The sequence below is a fragment of the Vigna umbellata genome, chromosome 5 (genome assembly GCF_029865625.1).
Source record: "Vigna umbellata cultivar VRB3 chromosome 5, Vumbellata_1.0, whole genome shotgun sequence".
NCBI classification, from domain to species: domain Eukaryota; kingdom Viridiplantae; phylum Streptophyta; class Magnoliopsida; order Fabales; family Fabaceae; genus Vigna; species Vigna umbellata.
Window position 1 is genome coordinate 61,851,486 of NC_142169.1, and position 14,943 is coordinate 61,866,428.

The 14,943-nt window shown below is 31.5% G+C and overlaps 1 protein-coding gene, 1 non-coding gene and 1 pseudogene across 2 annotated transcripts; 2 read left to right on the forward strand and 1 right to left on the reverse strand.

Annotated features, from left to right (window-relative positions):
- Nucleotides 1-829: 829 nt before the first annotated feature.
- Nucleotides 830-6,897, reverse strand: FKGP (L-fucokinase/GDP-L-fucose pyrophosphorylase). Its single transcript, XM_047304514.2, has 6 exons — nt 6,231-6,897; nt 5,616-5,980; nt 4,389-4,515; nt 3,306-4,319; nt 1,769-2,502; nt 830-1,405 (listed from the first exon to the last, which is right to left on the reverse strand). Exons 1-6 carry the CDS (start codon nt 6,790-6,792, stop codon nt 1,013-1,015), a joined length of 3,195 nt encoding a protein of 1,064 aa, XP_047160470.1. The 5' UTR covers nt 6,793-6,897; the 3' UTR covers nt 830-1,012.
- Nucleotides 6,898-11,952: 5,055 nt separating this feature from the next.
- Nucleotides 11,953-12,640, forward strand: LOC124830719 (calcium-binding protein KIC pseudogene; annotated as a pseudogene).
- A 2,082-nt stretch (nt 12,641-14,722) lies between these two features.
- Nucleotides 14,723-14,795, forward strand: TRNAE-CUC (transfer RNA glutamic acid (anticodon CUC)). Its single transcript has one exon. It is a non-coding gene; the product is annotated as a tRNA-Glu (tRNA).
- Nucleotides 14,796-14,943: the final 148 nt, after the last annotated feature.

Here is a 14,943-nt window from a genome sequence, read left to right on the forward strand (position 1 = left end):
ATGCGACTTTGGATTCTTTGCCATATGAACAAGTGATACCCTTGCCTCCCTTTTCACCGTTTCTTATCAGCCTTCTTTTTCACGCCACTGCTTTTTGTAAAGAAATGATGAATAAATGGCAAAGATGAAAATGATTATCACGTTCTCTCTCACTCTTTAGTATTCGGCAGAATCATTGAGGAGGCTCAATTGGTATGTCTATTAGTGGTTATTTATGTCAAGTATGATTTTCCATGGATTTTCAAACTGTTATAATCTGAAATCACAGCTCTTTTACAATTTCTTAATGATTGAAGAGAAGGTTGCAGAGACTGATGAGAGAGAGAAAGAGGAGAGAGAGACCATATCCATTGGCACCTCACCTTTCATTGACCATTCATCTCAATAGACCAAGCAAGAAAAAAAATATTCTCAATTTTGTGTTAAGTAGACAAATATGTAAAAATTAATGGATATTGGATATCTGTTTTGCTACGTATTTGATTACAGGCAATTAAACAATCACAGATACATTTCAATTTTTTATTATGAGAAAATTCAGTACAGAACATGTCCATGGAACTATCAGTCACTCCGTACTTGTTCCTTAATTGTAAATTTGTAGATCCATTTCTATAGGCATCTGCTCACTTTAGAACAAAGAACAAATTCCCATTTCTGTTTTATTATTCCATTTCTCGTTCAGTTGCTTCGCCATAAATTCATAAATCTGATTTTTTGTTTAACATGAACCCTACATTAATGATATTCTAAGAATTTCTATAAATTTAAGTACCAAATATCTAGTCTGTTTGCAGATTTTTTTAATTAAGGTAAAATACAAAAAATATACTAATTAATTCCTTAAAAATCTTATTCAGTAAGCTGGAATAAATTAAGAGATATAATCATCCTCAAGATAATGGACACTGATTCAATATCTAGGGCAGAATATACAAAGAATGGAAAAATAAATTTGATAGAAAACAATACAACTGTAAAACTAACAAAGTATCGGTAGTCATACCATGTATTATAGGAATATCTGCCAATCATATATTTTCACGTCAAACTGTTTTTCATGTTCTAGCCTGTGTCTCAGTTCCTTGGCACACTCTACATCCTTGGCAAGCAACAGAGCAAAGCCCCCACCACCAGCTCCAACCAGCTTGTAGCCACAGCAGTACGGAGAGGAAAAAGAAAACAGACTATCAACATACTCGTTGCTGCAGTAAGGGTCGAGTTCCTGATGCAATCTCCAAGCTTCTAGCATGATATCACCAAGTTCATCTAAGTCACAGTTCATCAAAGCTTCTCTCCCAATCTTTGCCAGTTCAACAAGGCGTTTGATACTTGATACAAGAAGATTATCACGGCGAAGATATCTAATAACCACCTTCTGCAATACCTTACGTGCAAGTCGAACCTACAAAAAGCAGTTCAACGTGCAATAGAAATCAAAGTTAATTATGGAAGTTATTGAATTAAATGAAGTGCAGCGCTAGCTACAAAGTTACAAAACTCAAAAATTTGAACATTTTATGACAAGACTTTGCTGTTGTTTTTAAGAGAAAGGAAACAAAGCAAAAAAATAACATATCCCACGTACAAACGATTTCCTGTATGCTATCAACAGAAACACGGTTACCCAAAGATCGTTAGATCAACTTACTACAAGCTTATAGGTAATATCAGATGACAAATAACACTGAAAAGAGTCTCTTTGATGCAGAGATCTCTGTGTAGGAATACCAAATGTATATTTACATAAACAAAACTGTTTACTTACTTGACCAGTAAATACCACAAGAAGTCGTTGCTGCAGCTCTGAAATTAACTGAGGGGAAGCCAACAGGGGAACAACTTGAAGCCTCAAAGGAATTCCCGGAAAGCTTGAAGTACATTTAATCCCAGGGTACAGACCTCCGATCTGATCCTGCCAACCACCTCCTGTACCCATAAGTTGCTCCAACACCAAAACAAGTCTAGCAACATTCTCAGTGCTGTCATCCCCATCAATTATCTGCAGAAGGCCTTTCACCACTGTAGCAGCCAAGATACTAGAGGTACCCAATCCGCTGCCACGGGGGACATTGGCCCATGTTTTGATGTGCAAGCCCATATCTACAAGAATGTTATCATGAATAATTCCAGTCACAAGTAATGCAGATTTGACCAACCGAAATGGATCGTCGCCATGAAATGGTGCACAAATAGTCGTATAATCTTCAACAAACAACTGATTATCTGCATCATCGGTAATTAATATTCCTTCTGTTTCAGTTGTCTCTATGATGGTGCCAATTGGTGAAGAACCGTCCAAGCTTATTGCCATATTCAAAACACATCCAGCACGTTCAATGCTCCATGGAGGAGTATCACTCCAACCCCCAACAAAATCTACACGAACTGGTAATTCTACTTTTACCTTTCTAGGATGGAAAGGCTGGTGAATGCAGCCATTGTGATTGTTATTCTGGAATTCCTGACCTGAACAGCTACCAGGAGACTCTGATAAATGTTCTGCAGAAAAGACGGATTTTAGCTTCAGAAACTTCATATTTCTGATTTTGTTGCATGAATTAAGAAGTAACTGTCTTGTTATTCATAATTTCATACACATAAAGTCACGGAGAGTATGATATTATAAATAGTGAAAAGACTCACTTAAAAGTTGTTACCAATCTTTTGGCATCAAATGATCCTGAATAGAATTAATCCCTCTTATAGATACTCTATTCCAGTATTTTGAGGTAACAATAATATACAGAGAGAAAACACTCTGAGAAATTAATATTACTCACCATGAATTGCGCATAGAAGCTAAATTCCTAACACTACATTAATTGATCTTCGTATAAAAACTGAGCATTAAGTAGCCTTAGCCTTTCTATATTAATTTCATAAAAATAATCACGATACTTTACATTTCCATTGATTATTTTGAAACCAACAGGTAGTTTACAGTTTTATAGTTATACTAAGTGTGCCAATAAACAATATCGTGGAAAAGAAATTTTGCAGTATATTGTGCCTTAAAAGTTAAAACTAGCCTGTGGAAAGCAGCAAATGATCCGTACTTTTTTTAATATAATCTAATATTGCATTCTCATAATCATTTATCTAGACAGCTTATCTATGTTTAAAAAGCATTAGATGAATCGTGTGTACTTTCTCTGTTAAATTGAACAAAATTTAAGTCATCAAATTGTTCAAAGACTCCTCCCTATTCTCCCTCCAAAAAAATTGAATGCAAGATATATGCACTAAACTGTTTGCAAACTTGTTTTGTGTATTGCATCTTGGGGCATGATTAAAACATGTACCTTTGAACCCATATCTTACTGCTGAAGCAGTTTCGTCAGCAACAGCAGCCCAAACTTTGGGCTCCAACTCACGAGCTGTCTCTTCTTCATTGCAAGCACGAAGAAGATCAACTTGCACCTGATATGCCCGACTTTTGGGAAGTATATTAGAGTTTTGCTCCCGAACTATGGGGCACATAGCTAGGAAATCCTTACATGTTTCAATTCCAGAACCCTCTTTTTGAAGAATTTCTTCGCATAATTGCGACAAATTGCGCCCCAGCATTCCATAGCTGATGCAAGCATTTGCAATTCCCGCTGCAAGATCAGCTTGATGATTACTAGAATCTTTGCATATAGTTGAAAAATCGATAGATCTATGCAATTCTTCCAAACTGATGCGCCGAGAATGCTTCCACAAAGGAAGCATGGATTCACTCTTTTCATTGGCTAATCCCATCAACCACATTGCAACCTTCATCATTTGAACATACGGAAGTATGGGAAATATTTTCGAATTCCATAAATATTTTTCATCAGGGCCTTCAGACCCCCATAAGTCACTTTCATCGATACCCAAATCATGTAAAATTTTCTTCCAAGGTTTCCCACAAAATGTACCATCTTTAGAGAGTGAACTTTTGGGGTTATCATGAAGGCCACAATATACTAGAACTCGCTCCCTATTTCCAATCAACGGAACCTCCCAAAGACAATGACGATCTGGAAGCATGAACTTCATTGAATTGTCAATACTTAAAAGGTTGTCGACAGGTATATTGACACCAACCACTATACACAAGGAGCCAATATGTATTTCACCAGAAATGGAAGAATCATATATGAGAGAATCTTCTCCGATTGACACACCGGGTGCAATTTTACTAGAAAGAATAATAGCAGATGCCGTAATGTCAGATGCAGTGGTTGCTGGAATAGAACACAGATGTCTTCTACCAACCAGTTCTGAACCAACACCACTGAGATGATCTAAAACTTCATTTGAGGTTCCAAAATGCAAGAACAACAAATCATCTGTAATGGAAAAATGAGTTTCAGTGCAGATAGATAAGAGGAGAAACACAGACAAAGACAAAGACATACAGGCACAGTAGCTGAACATCTTCCTGTTTCCCAATTTATTGACTAGTTCTTCACCCAAAGGACGCTTTCTTAGCCACTCATGCTTTGCAGGTACCCAGGCAGCAACCAGATCTTCATATAAACTCATCTATACAATAAATAATTTTCTTAGATAAAATACCTCCATTGTTCTTCAAATGAATTAGAGCACCAAGTGCTTCTTGCACAAATGTCAAAGATATTCAAACAACACTATAAATTAATTCTGTCAATTGTAATGTACCGCTCATATGAAGAAACATTAACAAAATGAATCCAGAAAGACAAAAACGTTTGATAACCAAACTATCCAAATGGGAAAAATATATAAATAATCGTTAAGTAAAATTTGTTAAATTTATAACTTAGCATTATAGCATAGTCTTGAACCAAAGTAACTGCAGTAGGACCTACCAACCTAGTCAGAATTTCCAAGAAAAAGCAATATTGTTACATAAAAGGATTAACAGAGATCTCTGGACAACGATGCATTTGTATAACTTACCTTCACATTTTACCAAACAAGTTTTAAGATCCTTGAGTCACAACTCTAGAATAAATTGTACCTAACCAAGACAATGACCCAAGGAATAGGTATCCCAGGTGAGCCTGTAGTTGTAGGAATATGCAGTCGAAGACTAAAAAAGCAAACTTCTAGGACCACTCAGACCAAACTAGACAAAGATATGATTGACACTGGAATGAATAGAAAGATCCCTGGTGTATTTATAACATTTACAAAATTATAATTTGTTTTGGAAAATAGAAATCAGTGTATGAAAAGAAGTAGCTAATAGGACAGCATAATGCTCAGTTATTGGCTCTTTTTGCATAATGTAAGAAAAAATCGTGAGGAGGTTACCACTTGCATGATCCTCCCAAATATTCCAATTAGTCCATACATATACAGATTTGTAAAGAATCCTTTGCAACAGATATTAAGTCCCGCGTAATTATATCTCTACTTAAATTGAATGGCATTCTCGACCTTAACAAATAAAACAAAATGGTTCAATTATAATGCAAAAAAAAAAATTATAAAGCACAAAAAAAAATCTCCAAGTATTTTTGCTAAGTAAATAAACTGATTTCTCAAATATCTTTGTATCATGCATCCCTGCGTATACATGCAAAACAAAGAATTCATTATCCACTACTTTCTACTGTTTTCTTTTCCATCTCTAAAACTAAACAAACAACTTCGTATACCTCTTTTTTGATCTTTAGGAGCTCTGAAATCATCAGCTGACAGGAAGATGCAAGTGTAACAAGCTCCAACCACGCCTTACCTCTAACTGTTATTATTCCAGTATCAAGAAGTGTTCTACCATCAGCAAGAATTGCCTTACTTTTAACTAACTCATCTACAGAAGGTTTCTGTAGAAGATTATCAACTAAACTAACTGCATAATTTTGAGTTGAATGCTCAGTTTCAGCCGCAACTATTACTCCATGGTTTGCAGCAACATCAAGGGTGATGGGAACAGTGATGATACAGGAAGTGTCCATAGGAAGAGTCACGAGGGATGCATCAAAACATGGGAGAACATCACCAGTCATGGTTAACATTCCACCTATGAGGATTGAAAGAACCCTGTAAGTTAACTGTTTGAACGTCTTAAAACACTTTTTGGTCATGTTTAATCACATCATATGCAAAAAACTTAACTTTTTCAATTACGATGAATAAAATTAAGACGAGGGCTGCCTTTGAAATAAAAGTACCTATGAGAACTGAAATTCAAGCATGTACATAAAGCTATTCCAAATAAGCCCCGACAAGAGCTGTTTCATATGTATACAGTATATGAAGTGATGAATAACCTTCATTTCCAAAAGCTTGTCTTGCACAAGAAGCAATCGCAAGAATATGGTCAAACAGGAGGGGAACGGGGCCATCAGGGTCGTCAGCAGCTAAATAAGGAAGAGGCAAGAACACTTTCCCCATAGGGTTTGCCCACGGCACCCGTTTTGAATCACCTCCAGCATGGAGCAACAATACGTGCTTCTTCGCCAAAACAGAAACTGCATCGTCACTTCCATTACCATTTGTCGGTGATTGAGAGTGACAGTAGTGGAGGGCGAGAGCGTGGATGGCATTAAGAGTGGCGGCGCCGGATCCGATCCGGCAGCCGAGAGGGTCGGGCACGGCGAGGGTGACGGTGGTCGCGGAGATCCGACCCATGCGCTTGGCCCGCTCCAGTTGCCAGTTGTACAATTGAGCTTGTTCGGGGCTAGCGGCAGTGAGGACAATGGCATCCCAGGTTGGAACCCGCGAGGGGTGTCGGATCGACAACCTCAAATGGTACCATGATTTCCGCAGAAGGGAAACCAAGTCCTCCTTCTGTTTCATCCTCCACCGTCTCTTTCCCCTTTCCCTCTCCATTCCCACTACCTTCAACACCTTCCACTCTGATTGACTGAGAACAAGAAGAAAACACTGGACCCATCTATGAATCCCATGCTTTTTTTTGGTTTTTTTCTTCTATCACTCCTAATAAAAGAAAAACCAGCCGGTGATAGAAAAAGATAATGATAAAGGTAATTCTTTTAGTAAAATAAATAAATATTTTTTCTAAAAAAAGTTATTATTAATGAAATTAATAAATATTTCATCTATATGTATAAATCCCATTCTTTTTTTTAGGTTTTTTTCTTCCATCATTCCTAAGAAAAGAAAAAAACAGCCAGTGATAGAAAAAAGATAATGATAAGGTAATTCTTTTAGTAAAATAAATAAATATTTTTTTTCTAAACAGAGTTATTATTAATGAAATTAGTAAATATATCATCCATGTGGATTCTTCATTTATTATACACAATTTCCTTTTTCATATATAATACATAGTTTTTTTATTAAACTTCTTTTTTAAATTACCCTCATATATAATTTGCTTTTAGATAAGAAGGATCACTCCTAATTCTCTCACAACTCCTCATTTTTTTTTCCAATATCTCATATAAATAGAAAGGAATATTTTTTAAAAGAACATTATTTTATTTCTATAATATTTTAATTATAATGTTTAATAATTATTTTATTTTATTTTCAAAATTATGAATATACATATACTACAACTTATATTTTTAATCTTAACTTGTATTTTTACTTGGTAATGTGAATTGGAAAATTTTAATTTAGTTGAATGATTTGTCACTTGTTAAAATTTTGGTTCTTTAAAAGTTGTTAAACAGTGGACCTCTTTGTAGATTAAAAAAAAAAGTAGTTTTGATGGTACATGTGTTATTTGTGTGGAAACAATATTGAATATTTATTTATTTCTTATATTGGTGTATGGTTGTAGGAATGATTAAACGAAGCTTTTCACGATTTGTGATTATCTTTTTTAGATTTGTTTGTTCAACGAAGTTTTCTAGTAGTTCTTTGTCTAAAATGATTAAAATGATCCTTATTATTTTGACTATCTGGATGATTTGAAGGATGAGAAATCATAGTACATTTTTTATCTAATTGTTTTTCCTTCTAATATTTTTAAAATTAAGAATTTAATGTGTATGGTTGAGGGATAAATCTAAGAAACACATAAACAATAATGTCTTTGATTTTTTGGTGCTATAGTTTTTCAACATTCAAACTATGAAAGGTATAACGGTTTCATCTATGGATGCAATATGGAAATTTTCCTGTGTTAATTGACATAAGATGAATATTGATGGTGTAACTAGATGTTGTCCTAATTTAACTTCATGTGTTGATAAGAGGAAGTCGGACGAACATGTTAGTGTTTTTCAATTTATTTTCGGACGTAGACTTCTATTTATACTAAATTTATGGAACCATTTATGTTTTGAAGCATGCTTGGAGAGAGGAGTTTTAGTAGCTTTGCTTGAAGAATGATTATTCTTCAGTTTGTCATGATTTTTTGAATCAATTAGTGGTTCATTGGAGTTTTAGAGGAAAATGGTATCGATACATCAATTTTGTAAACATATATAGTTCAAAGTTTTTCATGTTTTTTTATGAGAGAAATTATTAAATTAATAAGTTAGTTAATTTGATTTTATTTAAGAGAGAACCATGATAATAATTTAATATTTTATCTCCATATATTTATTTAGATTTTTTTATAATATATATAGTTTATTTATGTTTCATTGTAATTTTCATTAAGATAATAATACTTTGATAACATTTTAACATAATATACGTGTCATTCTGTGATTGGTCCAAAATTATTTCACAATCACTAATAATAATCATAAACAGTAACATGTACGTGTCATTCTGTGATTGGTCCAAAATTATTCCATAATCACTAATAATAATCATAAATACCAACATGTCACAGAATGACACGTAGATGGTGTTAAAATGTTGTAAAAAAATGTTGTCAATATCATTATCCTTTTTATTATAAACTTTGTATGATTTCATACTTTGTCTTATTTGTTTATTTAATTTAATAAATGTTTATGTAATAAATAATAATTAACTTTAGAATGTTAATCTACCTAATGTCCAAGTTCATAATAACATTTAACACGACCTTGTTTGAATTTATAATGAGTAAAAAACTTTTTTTTAGGATAGAAGGAAAATATCACTAAATATATCACCGGTTTTCAATTTTTCCATTACAAAATAAAAAAGAAAAGGTAAAATACACTCTGAAGATGATGTTAGGCATTTATTTTTACTTTTATCATGCATTATAATTTATATGGAAAGATTTTGAAAACATGTCAAGTCATTAATATATTAAATTTTTCGTAATTCTTTTTTTCTAACAAGACATTCTATCATGTATTGTAATTTATCATGCATAATAGAATATCTTATTTGAAAGATGTTAGACATTTATTTTTTCTTTTATCATGCATTGTAATTTATATAGAAGGATTTTAAAAATATGTTCAAGTCATTAATATATTTTTAATTTTTTTGTAATTCTTCCTTTTCAAACAAAACATTCTATCATGAAAAAAATATATAGTGAATTCAACCCGTTTTGATTGGATAAAGCCCACATTAATTCAAACTAATTCATTTTTATAAGAGTGGATTGATAGGTGATTAATTATTATGGACAGATTAATTTATGTTTTTTTATTATTATCATGAATTGATTTAGATAAATATGTTATGGCATAACTTATTAGTTTGCTTAAAAATCTTTAATTTATTTTTATAAATGTTGTGTTATTTTTAATTAAGTTATACTTAAAAATTATAATTTTTGTAAATCATATTTTTTTTGTTCAAAGTTTAGATCTAATTGACCTAATTCAATCCCACTGTTCAATAATGACTTTGGTTGGATGGAGTTTAATATAAAAAATACATAAGCAAAATCCAAACTATATATTTTTTTAAGCAAGTTAGATAGTAAGTCTTCACAAATCTTCGCCAATCACATAAAAAAATTCCTAATTTATAATCTAAACTTATGTGCATGCTATCAAGGCTACCACTTAATTGTTCTTTTATATTTTATTTAATATTTTAATTTTCCTGTTTAATATATATTTACGAGTCATGTTAAATTAAGTTCACTTTGTTTTAGGTCAACCTGTATTTTAAAAAATTAAATATACTTTTTATTTCTTAATTTTGAATGAAAATTAAAATTAGTTTAGTTTTAAAATGTTAACTTAATTTAATTTCTCAACTTTATAAATACCTGAATTTAATTACTTTAATCAAATTTTATTAAACTTATTTGATGCTTCAAACATAAAAACACATTTTAAACATAAAATAAACTTAACAACGTTTGATTAAATGATTAAATTCATTCATTTTTAAAAATGACAAACTAAATTGGGTCACAGTTTCACATAAATACTTATTTCAATTTTCACCAAAAATTAAAATAAAAAAAACATATTTAATCCAATTTTAAATTCTCATGTTTTAGATGAAATTTGAAATTATTTAAATTTAATAAGTTTTTGAAGTGAAATAACTAAAAATAATCAACATCAATTATACTTTCTTCAAATTTACATATAGAAATTAACACTATTCTCAACAAAAAAATTTAAAACAATGAGTTTGGATATTAACCTTTTTATGATATTCAATTTTTCTTTATTCAATATGAAATAACCTAAATTTTACCATAACATATTTTAAATTATTTTAAAAACATAAATTGTCATCCTAAAACGTTTTATCCGATCACAAAATTAGCCTCGTGTCATTTGGATTAAAAAAAGAAGAAGTTAAATTGAAAAAGAAAAGGAGAAATAATAAAGACAATATTTTAATCCGAAAATGAATTCTGGTATCCTATTTTTATTGTCAGTGAACAACGGATTTAAATAGGAAAATTTCCTAATGTCAAAAGAGTTATAGAGAAAGATCTCATGGGTCAATATTTGGTATGCTTATTTTGTTCAGTGTGCGATTATTTGTTTCTTGTTTTTAGAGTGTCTTGTAGTTTTAAAGTGACAAAATTGAGTTCTAAGGGTATAATCATTCTGAATCATTTTGCATTTCAACCACAATAGGAGACTGATATATTATTTGTTAGTTTGCTTGTTTTCTTTGGTATTAAATTAAACGCGTCATTCTTATTGATATATTGCATTGGTTTTAATTGATTAATGATTACGCAAAATATATATTATGTACGCAAATGCATCATATTTTTCATCAATCATTATAATAATTATAAATAAACAATCATAAAGTTTCCACTCCATGTCCAGAATCATTCATTTCGGCTATGGGAAGGTGCAAATAGTTAAAATGAAATATTTGACAACAGTACTTTCAGGTTAGAAATAAGCAAATGCAATACATTAGAAAAAGTTAACAACCAACGTAGTATTTCCCATAATAAACCAACTTAGTAATTTTTTTTTACTTAAATGTCACTTTTTTATTTAAACAAAAAAGAACATATTAAAACCGTATAAAAATATTAAAAAATTATATATTAAAAAAAAGACTTTTTTATTTTATCATGAATTCTATGCTGTCATGTCTATAAACAATGGTGAAGACTGATTCTGGATCTGAAGTGGCGAGTTTATAAGAAAACATTAAAAGTCTTATGTGATTTAACATGTGATAAAAGAAATATATGGTGATATAGGAGGCATCGTGGCAAAAGGACAAAAGGAAGGCAGCAAATAAATCACGATGATGACCCATTGCCAGATAATCCAGATACACTATACAAGCCAACAAAAATTGTGCAAATTGACTCAGAACCACAAAGACTAGGGGAAGCTTCGTGGAATGTCACTCAAAGACATGTTATCTAAGCGAATGGGTTAATTAGTTTCTAGTTACTTTATTTTAATTAGTAATTCTAAAGTATTTGTTAATTTAAAATAAAAAGTACTTTTGCTTTTTTTAAAAAAGAAATTTTATTTAATATTTTAAAATTTCATCCACGTGCCTCAAAATATCTTTTAACAAAATCAGAATGAGATTAAACTCCAAAAAACATAGCTAACTCGTGATGTTTTTTCATAATATTTTTTTCCTATTTTTATCTTTTTTTTGCAAGACAATTAATTTACATTTGACGTCATACTTACAGTGTTCTCTCACCTTGGTGCACAATATTCTTCAAATACAATTTTTCTTGGCTGAAGACGTCAGGTCTTGAAACTCATGGAGAAAATATTAACATCACCGTAAAGAACGAGTCTTCCAAACTCATTTTCTTCCTCCATCCTCGTTTCCACGTTTCACGGTTAAAAGAAACAAAGATTCCATTCTCCTTCAAAGATAATGGAAAGCAACGAATCCGCGAGAGAGAAAGAGAGCATGGTGGAAGAAGTGTTCGAGGACATGTTGCCAGTGATGGCAGAGAAGCTGGGTGTGGAGACCTTTGTGTCTGAGTTGTGTGGAGGTTTCAAGCTTCTGGCCGACCCAGAAACGGGTTTGATCAGTGGTGAGAGTCTGATGAGGAATTCGGCTCTATTGGGTATGGATGGGATGAGCAAAGAGGAAGCAGAGGCCATGGTTGGACAGGGCGATCTTGATGGGGATGGGAAGCTCAATGAGACTGAGTTTTGCATCCTTATGCTCAGGCTCAGCCCTGGGATCATGGAAGAAGCCGAAACTTGGCTTCACAAGGCACTTCAACAAGACCTCACCAAATCCTCAACTTAAACTCCATCCTTCTGTAATCAAATGTAAGTTATTTGTGTGTGATGGATGTATCGTGCAAGTTATTTAACACTCTATGAATGATTTCTAAAGGGAATTTAACTATAATGAAATGAATGAGCACTTGGGTTGTTCAACCAAATATTATTTTGTTACAAGAGATAAGTAAAATTCGATACTCTTCTTGCAGTTCTAGATCACTGGTAACACTGTTAAAAGCATTCGATAGTTTCATCTTTTATCAGAAACAATTGAGTCAATCAAATGTATGATATATTCACATCTCAAATATAAACCACGGAGTTTTAATTTATAATCGATCAGATATTGTTTGAGTGATGTTGTAAACTCCTAAATGAGATCTCAATAGATATCTACACAATGTGAATGTGAGTGTCATTGCCAAGCATATTTCTCCATTCAGAAAGCTGGATCGATGAATTCAGTAGTAACAAAAGGCAAGTGAAACGGTGATAGCGTATAATTGGTGTTAAGTGAACAAATCAAGTATCAGATTTGCACGTGTAGGAAGGACAGAATCACTCTGTAACTGAATCGTTACAGCAAGGCATGACATGATTTGATTGATCCCCTGTCTTATGTGGAGCTAGGCGAGGCTTATTAGTTTTATTGATTATTAGTCCCATGATGATCGTTCCGGTTGAAAGGTTGAACGATGAGATTTCATGTTGACGACAGACTTGGCGAACAAGCAGCATTCGAGGTAAACAACGAAAACCGGCTTCGTCTTCGAAGGAAATTTTTTTTGCAGAAACGATGAAACAATGCCCTAACCCTAACAACTTATGGTTCTTGCGCTTAAAAGCGAACAATAACAAAACCTAACTTGCTTCAGAATAAAAGCTTGGATTTGAAGTCAATGTTCTCTGTATTGTGTCACTCCATCAGGAGAAGAAATGAAAGAAAAAGACTTTTAACGAAAAAGTGTATAAGATAATTTGCAAAATATAGACAGAATTTCTTTTATTAATTACAGAAATAATGTGTAAAAAGTATATTTAAAAAAATATATAACTAAGAGAGTGAAGTTTGAATGAATTTGTTAGTGTCGAAAGAATGTAATTGAAGAATACTCAAAGAAATTTGACATATTATTAGTGCTTCACAAAACAATTTATAGTTTTAGAAATTACTTTTCATTCTTTCTATTTTAAAATTTGATAAGGAACAAATTCTAGAACTATTTTATAATTTAATTTAATTTAATTTGTTTATACAATTTCAAAAACTAAATAATAGATTATTCTTATTATATATGAAATAATGAATAAATTCTTTGTAAATAGTATTCTTAATAATCCGTTGTAGTCTAGTTGGTCAGGATACTCGGCTCTCACCCGAGAAATTTCCTTCTGACATTACATTCATGTAGAAGAGATCAAAATTGAAGAAAGAAAAAAGCTTATAGGAAAAAGACCAACTTCTTTTATTTTTTTAATAATAACATATTAAACTAAGATGTTTAATTAAAATATAAAGAAAATTATTTAAAAGAATTACTTGTATAAGAAAACGGGATTATCAAAGTATAGCGACTCGTAAACTAATTTTGAAATGTCTATAAGAAAATACGTTCCATTGTTTAAATTCAAACTCATGTAAATTAACTATTTATCTGTGCATAATTGTGACTTTTAAATTACCTTATATTAAAATCGACAGTAAATAAACATGTTTTTAAATATATAAATTATGTTTTACATTTATAATAAATTGTTTATGTTATGGTAGGAGGGTATTTCTAAATTAAAACTGGTCCGTATTTAAGAAAGTAATTATTAAGTATATAAAGTAGGAAAGATAATTTGACACGATATAGACAGAATTTCTTTTATTAATTATAGAAATAATGAGTAAAAAGTATATTTAAAAAATATATATTACTAAGAAAATGAGTTTTAAATGAATTTGTTGGTGTGAAGTATAACATTGAAGAATGTTCTAAGAAATTCAACCTATATTTCTAGTGTTTTCGAAAATAATTTATAACTTCATTCTTTCTATTTTTAAAGGTGATTTAACAATTCATCATATTTTTAAAACTGGATAATGAACCATTTGTAGAACTATTTTATAATTTCATTTCATTTGTAATTCAAAAACTAAATAGATTATTTTTATTATTAATAATCAAGTAAGTTAGGAAGTGTTTCATATAGAATACATGGAATATTTTAATACTTATCAGTAACACTTTCAACAATCCGTTGTAGTCTAGTTGGTTAGGATACTCGGCTCTCACCCGAGAGACCCGGGTTCAAGTCCCGGCAACGGAAATTCTTTTTCATTTTTTGTTATGATTTTTATTCAATTCATAGCTCTCGGCTCCAAATTTACATTTTGTAAACAATCCTAGAGAAAAATTGCAAATAAATTTATTCCTCATTTGATTGTTCCTCCAAATATTGCAAGAGCTACGATGAG